Genomic DNA, 16,772 nt, shown 5'->3' on the forward strand with positions numbered 1-16,772 from the left:
CACACTCAATGAAGATGAAAACAACTAAATAGCAAACTAAAAATTAAAAAAAAAATTTAAAGCCATAAAAATAAAAGGTAATTACACTGAGTACAACAGCTGGCCTTTCAGCCACTGGTAGCCATTTTCAACAATCAAGTGATATTTGTTAAGTTTTTTGTGTTGCCAATTTTCTAAGAAAACCATTCCACTCTTCAGCTGCAGAAGTTAACATTGTCATACGTCACGTTTCCACGTGCTCTGCAATCAAGGCATAAGCACGTGGCTACAGTTTGCTGCCACCAATGTCACATCTCAAGTCGCCAAGTTCAAGAAGCGGATACCAGAGGCTTTCAGTCTAACAAGGCTGCTGGCCAGACTGGCTGATTTCTAGGAGCAGGTCATGTGTACACAGTGACTCACGGGCAAGCGGTGACGTAGGTGACAAGCAGCAATGCATGCAGGGCGGATTCTGCAGCATGGTTGTGGCATCATATCTAGCCTCTAGTCCTAGGACTAATCCAATTTTTATTCAGCAAATAGTTTTTCTGCCTGTCTGATTTATGTTGAATGTTTTCTAAATAACAGATATCTCGAACATGTTCCATTTCTAATTTAATAAAAAGTGTACTCCAGTTTATATGATGATAATTCCTAGTACAGTATAGAGAAAGTGTGACATTCAAGCATTCTTGCACCTATAAGAATCCAAAGTTTCTGGATTCATCAGTGCTCCCTTCACCTCTAACAGTATCCTTTCACGTCCTGATAAGCACACAGAAAGCAAACTTGGGCCAGGCCTGTGGCAATGACTTTAATCCTAGCACAGGAGGATCTCTGTGAGTTCGAGGCCAGCCTGGTCTACAGAACGAGTTCCAGGACAGGCAGGGCTGTTACACAGAGAAACCCTGTCTGGAAAAACCAAAACCAACCAAAACCAAACCAAAAAACTAAACCAAAAAAGAAAGGAACCTTGGTCATGTCTCCATTTACATCCGTATTTTTGTGCTTGCTAGGGATAGAATGTAAAGGGTATGTTACACACACACACACACACTATATATATATACATATATATATATGTATATATATAAAATACATATGTATATATATGTTACATATATATGTAACACATAATCATATAATTCCCACCTACACAAGGTTTTTATTTAGTAGTGAGGTAGGCTAGTAAACAAATGGTGATGCCCCAGAGCAGCATACTCTGAGTTCTGCATGAGTGGCCTTACATCACCAGGACTGCACAGCTTTCTGTCAATGATGGAAATGCTCGATGATGGAGCAGCATCCAATAAGGTCATCACTAGATACAAGGCGCTACTGAGCACTTGAAGTCAGGCTAGTGCCTCATGTACTGGATAACACAGATCTAGGTTCAGAGAAGAGCAAAATATTTTAAATAGTTGCAATGAGAAGGTTAACATAATAACATTAAATCTCAATATTACTCCAAGATATATATTATTATAGACTTTGCACATAAAAATAAGCTAAACTAGAAGAAGTGAAGTTTCTTACTTATGCTGTTAACTAGGCAGAGGTGGAATTACTATTTCAAATCTAGGTCCATCCAAGTTTTCCTCCGCCTAGGGAAACCCCTGTGTTTTAGAGAAGACCTCATGGTAGATGGGATGTGAACTGAGCACCCATGAGCAATAAGACATACACACAGCAGTAGAGGAAGAACAGTAAGGTATCAACAAAACTCTGGAGCAAGGCGCCTTAGTCTTATAAATTTAGTAGTTAGATTTGGAAGGACTTGGAACATCAGGATAAAGGCTCTCTTTAGAAAAAAGAGAATCTGGTTTGCTCTATACCAGTGGTTCTCAATTTTCCTAACACTGTGACTCTGATGCAGTTCTTCATGTTGTGGTGACCCCAGCCATAAATTTTTTTTGTTGTTACTTTGTAATTGTAAATTTGCTACTGCTATGAATTACAGTGTAAATATCTGTGTTTCCCCATGTTCTTAGGTAACCACTATGAAAGGGTCAGTTGACCAAAAGGGGTCAACACCCACAGGTTGAGAACCACTGCTCTAGAGGCAAAGAAACTGGATTGGCCCCTGAAAGCAGCGAGAGCAGGTGGTGGTGATATTATCAGAGGTTTCAGAGATAAGCTCATTGGTTCCAAACAGCTGAGCTGTCAACGAGAATGAGAAGAAACAGAACAGAGAACTGCTGGGAAGGGAGCAAATTTCCTTGGTGGAAGTTGAAAACTATGTTCTCTGGGTCAGATCTGGTCAATAAATGTGTTTGTTTGTCCCGAATAATGTTGACACTCTTAAGTTTTGCTGCCAATATTTTAAAGTTTAAGGGTTTTATGGCACAAACCAAGTTTATGATTGTGTTGAGTACAAAAACAAGTCATCGTGCCAACCTGGAATTCAGTCAGCTTGCCACTGCCCAAAACGACTCTTCGGCCATTTTCTGTGGATGGGCCCTCCCCAGTTCTCAGCCCTCTCCTGTTCCTCTTCTGCCTTGAGGATCTATGTGTTCATGCGGCCACCGATCTACAAATCCCTAAGGGAATAGGTGCTACCAACTGACCTATTTTAAATAGCCAAATAATTTTCCTTGTGTTTTAGTTTCATGAAATAAAACCTAAATCAAGATATTATCCAGACAAAAGCATGTTCTTGGGGGGATGTCAGAGAAGGTCACAACTGTGCCCCTTATCACCTGTTCACAGAAGCACATTACTAGTGTGAGCCACACAAGGCCCTGGCCTCTGGATATATTAGACAAGACTAAAGCGGCAGTGAAATCTCTTCTCTGGAATTCGGGGATTGGGACTGAGAAAGGCGCAGTTTACAGAATGGTGGAGCTGCAATGCATGAAGCCAGAGATTACTTGCTACCATTGTTCACTGGACATATGCTCTGGGCAACAGAGCACGAGAGAGAGCCGGCCACTGAAAAAACTGAAGCGGCCATGGGAGGTAGGAATGAGGAGGGCAAGAAAGGGAAGAGGCGTCTCTGGCTGTCTTTAGATCCATGTGAGGCCTAGAGGACTCCAGAGATTTGGGGAAAAGTCTCTGCAAAACCATTATTTACACACACACACACACACACACACACACACACACACACACACACACACACACACAGTTCCCATTTTTATTTCCAGATTTCAAAAAGAGAAATATTCCAAAACTAAAACCGAAACTATTGTTTTATGTTAGCATTTTCTTTAAATACCTCACCTTATAAATACACGGCAGTTGGTAAATCTCCTTCCTCCCCAGTCAAAAGCCAGTACAACATGAGGTAGAAAAAATACAGAATGGTCTTCTTTAAGCCATAATAATGGCCTAGCATATCACAGCAGAGAGCATTTTCACTGGGTGGATACAGTCCTGGATAGTGATGGGGTGGTTGCCATGACAACTTCCTAGCCAGTTTCTTCTGTAAGCCATCGTATTACAAAATGTCTCCACAAAGAAACGATGTCCCATTGCTGGCCTTGATTTAATGAATCTAGTGAAGTATGAAGGCAAACTGGGGTCTACTTTGACTTGTACATTTAAGATTCCAATTACTTTAAGGCAGTGTTTCTCAATCTATGGGTCGTAACCCCTCTAGGGGCCGAATGACTCTTTTACAGGGGTTGTCCAAGGCCACCAGAAAACACAGATATTTACATGACAATCTGTAACAGTAGCAAAATTACAGTTATGAAGTAGCAACAAATAATTTTATGGTTGGGGTCACCACAACTTGAAGAACTGTATTAAAGGGTCACAGCATTAGGAAGGCTGAGGATCACTGGTTTAAGGGCGCTCTTTGAACTTAAGATAATGAAAGATGCTAATTCTTAGGTTAAATGTGAGTTGAAGTGTTCACCCATTTATGTTTTTTTTAACCACCAAAATATCTTGCTTTACTTTGTGTGCTTTAAGTACAAATCTAATACAAAAATTGTGTTACTTTTAAATACGATTTACTTGTCCAATAAAATGATTTTTCATATAAAATTATAATGCAAGGAAAATGGTATCTATAAAAAGGTCCACAATAGCTATATTTTGAAAAAATATATAAAATAGTCCCCAAAGGGAGTGGCACTATTGGTAGGTGTGGTCTTGTTGGAGTAGGTGTGGTCTTGTTGGAGGAAGTGTGTCACTGTGGAGGTGGGCTTTGAGGTCTCACATATGCTCAAGCCACGCCCAGTGTCTGAGACCACTTCCTGTTGCCTGTACGTCAAGATGTAAGAATCTCAACTACCTTTCCAGCACCATGTCTGCCTGCATGTCGCCATACTCCCAGCTACCATGCTCCCCATCATGATGTTAATGGACTAAACCTCTGAAACCATAGGCTACTTCCTCAATTAAACGTTTTCCTTTATAAGAGTTGCCATGGTCATTGTGTCTCTTGACAGCAATAGAAACCCTAACTAAGATAGAAGTTGGTACCAGGAACGGGGGTATTTCTGTGAAAGGCCTGACAATGCTTTTGTTTGGAGGAATCTTGACTTTGGTACTGGGGTTAGGAGAGCAGTGGAATGCTTTCAGTGTTGGTTAATGGGCCATACTGGCAGGAGAGTGGAAGACAGTGCCGAGCGTGATCTGATGAACTGTGGGGTGTTCACTCAAGAGATTTCAGAGGAGAAGAATTTTACTATGTTGTCTAGAAATTGTTCTTGTGATATTTTGGTGAAGAAAGTGGATGCCTTTTGCCCTTGTCTGAAGAGTCTGCCTGAGATTAAAGTGAAATGTTTTAAATTAATTCCACTGACAAATCTCAAAACAGCCTGGTATAGACTTGGTTGTGTGGTTAGTAGCAGTAACTCTAATGAAGATTTATAATGAAAAGGAGCAAGATGAACAGGGCGAATTCCAAAATGAAAATTTTGAGGAGAAAAAGAGCACCAGGAAGTGCAATAGAGCTAAATCCTGGGTTCAAGTAGATAAATGGATTAAGAACTGGAATAAAGGGGGTGGTAACATCAGGGCAAGATCACACTCAGCTAAGTTTCCACCTTGTGAAAAGGAACTAAAGAAAAGGCTAGAGCTGGGTGTGGTGGTGCACACCTTTAATCCCAGCACTTGGGAGGCAAAGGCAGGCACATCTCTGAGTTTGAGCCAATCCTGGTCTACAAAGCAAGTCCAAGGATAGCCAAGCTTAGGCACAAAAGAAAACCATCAAAAACAGAAAGCTGGTGACGATGTAATTGAACAAGCAAGCAGCAGAACTTGGCAGCTTTGGCGTGGTGGTTCTGGCTTTAGAGTTAAGGATAGAAGGAAGGGGTTATGGAATTTTCTTCCATGACTAAGGAAAGCCACTGAGGCCAGGCATGTGTCAGGAGTGTCCCTGAACTGAGGCCCAGAGAGGCCATTGTGTGAAGCTGTGAATTGAAACCTGGATTGCTGTGGAGACCCCAAGATGTTGGAGATGCCAGAGTCATGGGATACCCGCTGAGGAGAGCTGCTAACAGGGAGTGGAACCAGCCCAAGAGAAAAAAGTGTGTTGTAGTCAATAGAGCTGAACAGAGTTGGAGATCTGAAGAGCATATTGACATCAGACATGGAGATGCAGAGTCTGGAGTTTGCCCAGCTGGTTTTTGGTCTTGCTTTGGTCCAGTATTTCCTCACCGTGCTCCCTTTCCTATGTTTTTGGAACAGTAATGTATATCCTGTGCCATTATATGTTGGAAGCACATAATCTCTCTCTCTCTCTCTCTCTCTCTCTCTCTCTCTCTCTCTCTCTCTCTCTACTTTGATTATAGGGGATTACAATTAAGAGATTACATGGCTCTCAGAAGAGACTTTGAAGTTTGGGCTTTAAAACACTGCTGAGACTTCGATAGACTATGGAGACTTTTGAAGTTGGACTGAATGCATATTTGCATTATGATATGGCTGTAAGCTATTGGGGGCCAGGGAGTGGGATGTGGTGGATTGAAAGAAAATGCCCTCCGAGGGAGTGACACTATTAGAGGTGTGGCCTTGTTGGAGTGGACATGGTCTTGTTGGAGGAAGTGTGCCACTGTGGAGGTGGGCTTTGAGGACTCATCTATGCTCAAGCCACACCCAGGGAGTTGGTTCACTTCCTGTTGCCTACAAATCAAGATGTAGAATTCTCCAGCACCATGTCTGCCTGCACACCACCATACTCCCCGCCGCCATGCTCCCTGACACGACAACAATGGACTGAACCTCTCACTGTAAGCTGCCACCCCGATAGTGTTTTCCTTTGTAAGAGTTGCTGTGGTTATGGCGTCTCCTCACGGCAATAGGACCTACCTAAGACAGTAGTCTATACATCTCTTGCCCCAGTGTGGCTTTGGAAGATGTGTAAATACTGTGATCAGACTTAAAACGTCTAGATCACACATTGAGAAACAATTTATAGGGAGAGTTGATTTCATTTGCATTCAACTGAAACGGACAAGAACAGCACAACTATTCAGTTAGTATTAGTAGTGACACCTGTTTTCTGCACTTAGCCGAGTTATACTGACATACATGGGGAATATTTGACTTCAACAGAGCAAAGGGAAAGTTCCAGCTGTTACTCAAACAAGATGGTTTCTAAGACTTAAGTGAGTTACTAACTCCACACCAGGACTCACATCATCCCATGAAGTGAACAGCCTCTTAAAAGGCTGTGTGTGTGTGTTTACATAAGTCCTTTGTTACTGAGATGGTTCCTATCTCACTCACAATGGCCTCAAACATGTGGTCCTCTCCCCTCTGACTCCCCAGGCCTGGGAATTTCAGGTTTGCACCATTGTGATGGGCTAGATGGATCTTTACCTCAGTAATCCTCACAGCCTCACTATCATATGCAGATGGTTTTTCCTTGGCTTTCTAGTGATTCTTAAGCGACTTTCATTTCTTTCTGGTTTTCTTATAATTTAATTTAAAACTGGCTGATATATAAAAAGAATTAAATACTAATTTATTTAGCTACTTTGTGTTGAGTTGACAGGATCTCTGTGTATGGTGGCCAAATTAAGTTTCAATCAGAGGTGGTAGGGTGTAAAATGTTGGGGAAGTAAAGTTCATCCCATAATAGACACATAACTAACTAAGAACCACGAGCTTAGAAACGCAGGGACATGTGGATGGCCTCTCGGAGACCCTCATGCATCATCTCGGAGACCCTCATGCATCATCAGCTTTGCCACACAAACATGTTTTCCTGGATGGGAAGCTGCAGGGTTGCTTCTACAATTACAAATGGAAGGAAACATTGCTTAAAATAGTTCCTCTATTCTTATAAGTGCTCGAAACATTCAAATAGCCTATATATACTAATTGTATCAGGAAGGAAGACTTACTGTTGGGACCAAATAGGTTACACAGTGAAAATATAACCCATTTAAACAGGTTCCATGATAACATAAGTGCATGTAATTTATAAGTTGTTAATAACGGGAAGAGTAGTATTTCCACCACATCTATCTAAAATAGCCTCAGAGATATGGAGAACATCCTGTGGAGTAAACACAGGGAAAGGATGGAAAACAAACTTGCCAGTAAGCAGAAGAGCTGAAACGAAGACCCGTCTATGCAGTGAATTAACTCAAGCCAGCCACACTGGGATTTGTTATGTATGGGCAATGTGTTTACCTCTTCTGAGTCTATACTTTCACTAGAGTAAAACATAAAAAACAAAAATCATCTCGAAGAACTCCCATGAAATAAAAGAAAGGAATACATAGAAGCTACATAGTTAATGATAACTATTACTGGGCTCAGTTTTCAAGACCATGGCCTCCTACAGGGAGATTTAATCTAAAACAACTGTTATGAAACAATTCTTAGAGCACTGTAGTCAGCAGTTACGGGGTTAGCTCCTAATTCTACTACTCACTAGCTGAGGAATCCAGACAGATCGTTTTCAAATATGTGCAGGATGCTGTTTCATGAGATGTTAGAAACTCGTGTTACCGATGCCTGAATCAGCATTTTATACTCTCTCTCAGGGGACCCCTCTTTAACTCCTAAATCAGGCTCTCCTAATGTGTCTGATTACACTGTATTTTACCTAGCTAATACCTGTTATAGTTACGAAGTTATTTCTGTTTTCTTCATTAGACTCTAAGAAGGTAAGATAATGCACCCAATTCACACTGTCACAGCTACAAACACATCAAATACTCTCCCTGAGTAGTTCTGAATAATGACTGAAAAGCATTTGGTCTCTTTATGGACCTCTTGGGCACTTTCTGTATAGAATAGCAATTCCTAGAGACATGCTTTAAGAATGAAATGAGAATTCAGCCATTGCACTATTTCCAGGGGAAAACCTTTTTAAAAAGATAAAAAGAACAAAAACAACAACAACAACAACAAAAAAAAAAAAAACCAAAAACTTGATAACAAAAGAAAAGGGAAGAAAAGGAAAATGCTAGCTTTGCTTTGCACCTGGCTTTCCTGAACAGACTGCTAACTTAGTCAGGCTCAGTGATCAGGAGACCACCGCTCCCATTAAATCAACTGTTCTCTACCAACGTGAACACCATGTTCAGAAGCATTTCCTCTTCTTGCAAGCTGGATAGATTTCACAGGACTATAATAATGCTTCCAAGTATGTTACCCACATTAACTTCATGTGTTCTGCATGGGTGTCTCAATAGAAAAAAACATTGCAGAGTGTTGTGGTCCTGCTCTGGACCACTGGTGTCTGTGTCTCACAGATCTGTGGAGATGTTGAAACAGTTTCTTAAAACACAGAAATTTCAAGAGTGAAGGAGTGTTGTGAAACCAGAGAAGAAGGTTTGGATTCATTTCTCTTGACTCTGGGCCAGTGAAGGATTCACTTACGGAGAGTCCCTCCTTGTGAGTAGAGACATATATGGTACATTTAAAAATGCTACCTTCCTTGTGGAACATTTTGTCTTGGCAACTCAAGAAGCAATATTATTGCACAGAAATCTGTTCCAGTTTCATGTGTATATGTAGAAACTCCCTTTGGGATTTGTCTGTATGAGACACAGATAAGTGAATGTACTTTCAATTTTGAAAAATCTTCACATTTTGTTTAAGCCTTTCTTACTATCTCAAAAATGCTTTTAGGATGGTATTTTGTAAACCCCCAAATCCTAGTAATAACTTAAGAATGATGATCACTTATGTGAAGTAAACTCAAGATTGGGGAATTAGCATTAAATATGCTTAGAAATAAGTCTACATTTTATTTAAATATTTGTATTTTCAGGCACACCTAACTTTGAATTATAGTTTCCATACTTACTAGGATAGTGAGTATGTGCAGTCAAGTATCCATAAAGAATAATCTAGAACTTGGGAGCTGAGCACACAGGCTGTGTCGGTCACTCTAGACTTCAAGTGCCAACTCCAATGCCAACAGAATGGGCGAGTTTCTGAATTTCTTCTTGCCTCAGCACCCTCATTTGTGAAACACGGCTAAGAAAGGTTATGGGCCCTCAAGGCCAAACACTACAGGACACAAGCAGGGCCTGGCAGGTAAGGAATTCTAGGAAGCAGCTACAAATAGGCTTGTGCAGTTATTCACTTTAACTGTCTTTAATTGGTTGACTTCATACCATTCCTAGAATTTTAAAGAAATAATTGCAGGAAAGTCAGCTGTAAAGGTAAGAAACAGAAAAACAAGGATAAGTATGAAAACCAAAAGTCATGCTTTCACAGGGAGTTGCCTTAGTGTTATATTTGTATTTATATGTGTCTTTGTTTATAGCAAATTAAGATTCAACATCAAGCCGGAAGAAACCCGGATAGCTTAAGACTGACTATATCATTAACTGTCCGTCCCTCTCCAGAGCGAACACGGGAAATTTTTATTCCCATCTGTTCTTAAAGTAGGTAGTTAATTTCTTCTAAACTAGAGCTAGGTAGATTCCTAGTAAGAAATAAAAACAAGCACATCTTAATTCTATACAATGTTGGTTGCCAAATCTTATGAGAGTTCTTCCTCAAGGAAAACCAGGATCTGTTATTCCAAACTTTATGAAGGCCTGCAAATCTCTCGGTGAAGAGTTCAACACAGCCAGTCCCTTTTACTTACAATGACATTGTTGAATAGGAGACAGCCAACAGCAGCATCACACATTAGCTAGTGAATGAAGTTCCGAGTGGACACAGTGCAGAAGCGCCTTCAGTGTGTCCACCTTCTCCCTGCCCACCGCACAGCCTCCCCACCTGCCTTGGCTGCCACAGGCCGGGACACCTAAAGTTCTGCTGCTGCAGTCCTCCTTAGTTCCCCAGCATTTCTGTCCTCCAGACTCCATGCTGACACAGAGACTGCGGATTTAGGAAGTAAACAAAAGCAAACAGTGTGGGGGGCACACAGGATGGCGCCGCCGGCCTTCACCCAGTCTACATGTTCATTCAGCTCCCAGGTGCTCTGTAATTCAATCAGTCTCACTAGGGCAGCTATTCCCCAGGAGAGCCTGTAGAGCTCTAAGAACAACCTGCCAACAGGCACAGTTTGGAGTTCTCACCTGAGTCCAACCCTCCTGCCACCAACCCCAAGTGATCTACAACACACACACCATCCAAGGGGGTGGCGGGAACAGTGGTCCTCACCTCCGTCTTCTTCTTCCAGGGAGTTCATGCAGGGGAAGTAACCTGCAAGAGCTTCAAAGGAGGCAGAGAGGCTGCTCCGGCTCTGGGAGCGCTGCATGGAGCGCCCAGCGGCGCCCGTGCCCCCCAGGCCCTGCCGGCCCATCTTGCTGCAGGACCCGCTTTTCCCGCGGTACAAGATACGAGGCGTCTTGGCGGCTGGCGCGCGGCGACCGCTGCGGTTCCAGAGCCTGCAGGTCGGGGGGCGGGCGGGTTCCGAGGAACCCTAGGGTTCCGGTCCCTGCCTCCCCGGCCCAGCCCGGCTGGGATGTGGCTGGGACCTTGGCTTTGCTGGGGAGGGATCGGGGAGGAAAGCCGTCAAGAGGAGCAGCGGCTCACTGTGGAAGTCCAAGGTGTCGCCAGGGGAGCTGAGGATCCCGGAGGCGGGAGCCGAGCCGCTAGCCCGGGTGCCCTCCCTCGCTGGGAGATGCTGCTGATGCTGAGCTCCCCGCCAATCAGCGGCTGGAGGGGGCGGCACCACGGCGCGATGCCGGGGCGCACCTCAGGTTCTGACCTGCAGACCCCTCGGAGCCGCCGAGCTGTTTCCTCCTTTGGCATGGCCAGCACCTGAGAATGGTGACTACTTAGGTGTAAAGAGAAGGCAACTGAGAGTGGTTAAGATGTGGGCAGATTCCTGGTAGTCACTTTCTCTTAACAATTTCTCTTCAGCAGCTGTTCACACTCCCCGGGTGTAGATGAGAGACACGGTCTTTACCATATTTTAACCAGGGCTTATGAAAGCCTACATTAACCCTTTCTTTTTAGCTTTAAAGTAACGGGAAAAAGTCAACAGAAGAGTTCTTTGAAAAGCGACAACAGAAACACCAACACGGGGGAGAAGCACAATGAGCTCGTGAAGTTTGCGTTCATTCCAGGAACCTCTAATTCCTTCTTTCTCTACACAAGGCAATCAGCTGCCCACTGTTGCTAAGAATAACACCATCAAGTTTAACATCACAGTAAAAGGTTACATCTTAACATAAACTGGTAAGCAACACAGAGTTACTAAAAAACAACACCATTGATAAGCAAAGTTACCATGTTTCTGCAAGGTGGAAATCTCTGAACACAAAGCAAGCTTGATACGTTTTATTAGGAGTCAGAAGAGTGCCTTAAGTTTCTAAAACCTTAGGGAAGTCATTTACCATCTCGATTTTCCTAAGCAATCACACACACACACACACACACACACACACACACACACACACACACACACACGTATATACATGATTTTTTCTTGAAGTACTGAGAGATTCAAATGTTCAAGTTCAGTTAGTCAACCAAGCTCCTGGCAAATGCCAGGTATCTTGGTAGATGCTTACAATCCAACAGTGGTCAAAGCAGCTGAAAGTCCCCCCTGAAGTGCGTGTGCGTGTGCGTGTGCGCGCGTGTTGCCAGAGGGGAGGAGTTAGGGAGCAGCAATAAATCAGTACATGGCTTAGTGTTACAAGGAAAAACAGATGCAGAGGCAAGGGGTGTGGGCACACGGCAGTTGAGAAATCTCATAGGTGTCACTGCCTAGGTGTCACGTGAGAAGAGGTCTGAAGAAGGCAGGAAGGAGGGAGGGCCTGCAGGGTGCTGTCGGGCATGGACCTGGAGTCCTGAGAAGCCAGCGGTGGAGCAGGTGAGAAGGGATGGAGCACACAGGACAGGGTCAGACATGACAGCTCGGGAGCAGGAAAAACACTCACAAGGAACAACTCTCACAGCTTTCTAAAAACAACACAACTGTAACAAAAAGGGTTTGTTATTTAGAACACATTTCCTGTTTTGCAGACAGACATTCATCCTTTCTTATTAATATTCCACAGCTTCAAGTTCAGTTCCCTTTTCAGTATTCATTCTCCTACTACCAACATTTCAAAACCAGATAAAAGAGAACTCTAGGAGCACTTTTTTATACATATCAGTTTTACTGAAAGAACGGAAGCTTTTACCATTAAAGAAGAATTTCATTAGAGGACTCAAGAAAAAGATCCCAGGCTGAGAGAAATGGAAAGGATTTTTATTTAAAGTCATCTTATGGTTTTTGAACTGTCAGTCATGATTTTTTAGTGAGTTCTGAAAATAACTGACTTGCATTTGATCAGCAATTTATTCATTTATTTAAATGTTGTCGTTTCTGACTGTGTATGGATGTGTGCATGCTCATGCATGCATGTGAGTACTAGTGCCTTCAGAGGTCAGAAACATGAGATCCCCAGAGCTGGAGTCACAGGTGGCTGTGAGCCAGGTGACATGGGTGCTGGGAACCAAACTCAGGTCCTCTGGAAAAGCACAGTGCTCTTAACCACTGAGTCATCTCTGCAGCTCTTAGTCAAAATTTAAAGAGTAAAAATGAAATAAAAGAGTAGAGTTTGTCTACAGTTCTGTTTCATGAATATGTATGCATGTATATGTGTATATTGAGTTATGATGTAGAATATGTTTCTTGCCTTTGAAATAGTTTAGAAAACATGAATATAATAAAATAACTATATTGTATGTGAGGAAATTTAGATTTAAGAGTAAAACAGTTTCTTGCACTGCTCAGAAGGAATGGATGGCGAATGAATGGCTAAATCATTCATCTTTCATCAGGATATTTGCCTGAATGGGGACAGGGTAATGAAAGCACACAGCTTTGCTACACGAACACAAATACTTGAACGAAGTGGGGAGTGAAAGTTACCTGCTTAGAAACTTTTGGGAAACACTGACAGGCCATTCCTAGCTTCCTGGCAGGAGGAACATATGAAGGAAGAGGGCTGAGCAGAGAATTCCCAAAGAAACAAAATGGATAGAGATGGATAGGAAACTTCGTTCAAAGCATCCAGGAACATCTTGGTGGGTGACAGGTGCCCCAGAAAGACACATGCCAAGTTTCCAGCAGAGGCTGCATGAGGACATGAGGAGGCGCTCTGAGGCCCTGGTATGTGCCTCGGCATCGCTTGGTCAGACCGGAGGAGTCTAGATGCAGCCATTTCTAGCTGAGCATCACTCCTCTCGGGAAACTCCACAGCAAGGCCTTCCTGGGATGCGTTCAAATAGTTAAACATTGCGACCTGAGTGACAGAAGACCGGCACAGAGAGGGGCACAGGACTCAGGAAGGTGGAGACAAGCTACTTTACTTGAAGGAAGAAAGATTCAAGGCAGAGCTGGACCACAGTAATGATGAGATAATTCTTGTTTCACATGATAGTTTAGAGAATAATCTGAAATTATTGAGGCAAATTAGATTCCACTTTATTAGTCCTATGCTTAATTGCTTTCAAAATATTTCTAGTTTCGCATAAAGATATGTATTTCATGATATTTAGCATTGTTTGCATTTTTGTTTTTGAGATGGGTCTCAATTATGTAGCCTAGACTTGCCTCAGACTTCTAATCTCACTGCCCCAGTCTCCTGAGTGCTGGATATACAAGAGTGCACACCAACACATATGGGTTGCTTACACCTTTTTAACAAGCCTGGTTATCACTCCTTAGTCTATTCAGACACATCTGCTGTCACCCCTGATTAATTTAAAATTCATATAAACAACACATAAAACCATTTCATAAGTACATGTGTCCAAATCCAAGACACAGATAGTTTATGTAGTACATGTATATGCAGCCTAGCATGTGCAGCCACACCATTAGCACATGCATATGCAGTCTACTATGTGTAGCTGAACACTGTACATAGTTTGGGATTTATCTCTCCAATGATGAACCACTACATTTCATCACACAGAAACAAGCATACATCTAGAACATGATAACCCCAGGATCACAACTTATTTTTAATTCTCTTATCCATCCAAACATAACTAGAGATTAAGAGTCACAAACAAACATAATAAAATCCTGAAAAATTCCATCAGAAAATATGAAAATCATCTTTCTGAAGGAAAGATAAATAGATATACTCTGTATATGCTAGTATCGTATGCCACTTGATAAATACAAACCAACATATTTTACAGATAGAGTTCATAAAAACACACTGCACTAACATGTCACATATTCCATCAGTCCTAACAGGGAATCTTCTTTGCAGATGTGCTCCTAACAGGGAATCTTCTTTGCAGATGTGCTAACAAAGACTCAGCCATATTGAGTACATGCGTACCATGGCAGCACAGGTCTGTAAGCACACAGTCTGACTCCAGGTAATGTCTGAGAACCATGCCACAGATGTACATATGCTCATGTCAAACTAAGACGGTAGAAAGACACAGCACAGAGCGGATGAGTGTGCTTATAATTATACTGTCAAGTTCTTCATCAAAAACAAATGCACACACTCCAATCTTAAAGTCATACTGCTTATTTTACCTACATGGTTATGTTAAATCTATATTTGCTTTCCCTATAAAACAGACCAAATATTATATATCCCAGAACTGAATTTAAAATCTGAAATCAACATTCTTTTCTCTCATTCCTAGCTTTATGTTAATATGGCAGAAATAAAGCATAAATCTTGGAGATTTCAGTTTTCAAAGGTATTTTTAGTTTTTATTTGGCAGATTTTGAAAGTGAAGAACAGATGTTACAGTTTAGCAGCTGGCCAATCCAAAACTCAGAGAAGTTGAAGAGGTAAAAATGTGTTCAAACATGATAAGAAGAAAAAACCAAAAGAGATGAAGTGGTCAATAGTTTCATTATTAATGCAGTGAGATTCATGATAATATATGTATTTATCTCTTAAGAAAATCTGTCCATGGAAGTAAAAAAAAATATTGATTAAGCTAAAACATGGTGATAAGATTTGACCTGTGGCATGATGGGGAAAAATCCTGAAAGATCAAAGCCATGTGCAATAAAAAGAGAAAGTGAGGCAGAACGGAGGAAGAGCTTGTACTGGGACACACCCGTCTTAATTATGTCCCTTTTTTTTTTTTTTTTTTTGGTTTTTCGAGACAGGGTTTCTCTGTGTAGCTTTGCGCCTTTCCTGGAGCTCACTTGGTAGCCCAGGCTGGCCTCGAACTCACAGAGATCCGCCTGGCTCTGCCTCCCGAGTGCTGGGATTAAAGGCGTGCGCCACCAACGCCCAGCTTAATTATGTCCCTTTAAGCACAGTAATAATTATGAAGAGAGCAGCCAGATTCATGTCCTTCACATATACAGTCTAATATAAACACTATGAGGTAGTTACCTTAATTGTTTCTACTTCACAGATGACAAACTTAACAAGAGAGTCATCCAATAAATATTTGTTGCATACACACCACAGGCCAGACATGTTGCCGTCACTGAGGATACAAGAGCAAACAAAAATTGACAGAAATCCCTGACCTCTTGCAGTTCCACACTAGTGAAATGGTGGCTAACATTAAATCCCACTATTGTCCACCAGCCTCCCCCCCAAAGCTCTGACCACAACACATACAACCATTTCATAAGTACACAACACTGTGAGAGGAATACTACCGGCAAATTCATTATATAGGAGAGGAAACTGAGGCACAGGTTATTAAGAAATGAAACCAGCAGTAAGTCTATAAAGTTTGAGTCACAGTATAACAACTTGTTCAGTATCATAAATAGCAAACCCAGCACTTGAATCCACCATTTTGTTGCACTATTCCAAACAATGCTTAGGCTCTGTGGTTTTGAAGATCAAGGAGAAACCAGCTCAGATGCAAACTGTTTCTCCTATTCTGTTCTAACACAGATTACATCTCTTATTGAAAAATGTGCCAATCTCTCTCTAGCAGCAAGACAGAAACCAGTTCTGCAGCACCAGTGGACGCCGGCAGTGTCTTTCCCTGACACCGTCTGGAGTCCTAGATCCCCCAGGTGGAAGGCTCACAGCCTACAAATGCTCTCAGTCCCCTACAGTTTAGATGCCAAAACCAGTTTGTTTTACCTGTGATTCTGACTGGCTATAGATTGGTGTTCCACAAGCCCCTCCCCAGCAGCTCCCAGAACTAAGGGAAACATCTGGTATATCTCATTCCAAAGGCTGTTGGTAGAGATACACAGGGCACAATAGAGAAGGAGCTTGTAGTTTCTATGTACTCTCTTAGCTCTCCACCTGTTAGCACCCTCCACATGTTGAGCTATCTAGAATCTCTCTAAACTGCCTCTTATGGTGATGGTGAAACTGAACTGCACAAGCATTAAGTCGTGAGGTGGGGGCAGCTATGTGACAGCGTGGTTGGGAAAGGGTGTTGTCTAATGCTAAGCAGCCTGGGTGCAGCAGCAGCAGCAGCAGCAGCAGCAGCAGCAGCAGCAGCAGCAGCAGCAC

The 16,772-nt window shown here is 42.3% G+C and overlaps 1 protein-coding gene across 50 annotated transcripts in view; it reads right to left on the bottom strand.

Annotated features, from left to right (window-relative positions):
- Rims2 (regulating synaptic membrane exocytosis 2) overlaps positions 1-16,772 on the bottom strand; it is a 491,805-nt gene that overhangs the window by 17,117 nt on the left and 457,916 nt on the right. The window contains exon 1 of one of the 50 annotated variants that reach the window (XM_006988705.4): positions 10,516-10,900. The exons of the other annotated variants lie outside the window; for them this stretch is intronic. Coding sequence (XP_006988767.1) covers positions 10,516-10,657 — 142 coding nt within the window. The 5' untranslated portion in view covers positions 10,658-10,900. Of the gene's footprint in view, positions 1-10,515; positions 10,901-16,772 lie in introns of those variants that run through there. 50 annotated transcript variants of the gene reach the window in all.

This window comes from Peromyscus maniculatus, chromosome 20, assembly GCF_049852395.1.
Source record: "Peromyscus maniculatus bairdii isolate BWxNUB_F1_BW_parent chromosome 20, HU_Pman_BW_mat_3.1, whole genome shotgun sequence".
In the NCBI taxonomy this organism is placed as follows: Eukaryota; Metazoa; Chordata; class Mammalia; order Rodentia; family Cricetidae; genus Peromyscus; species Peromyscus maniculatus.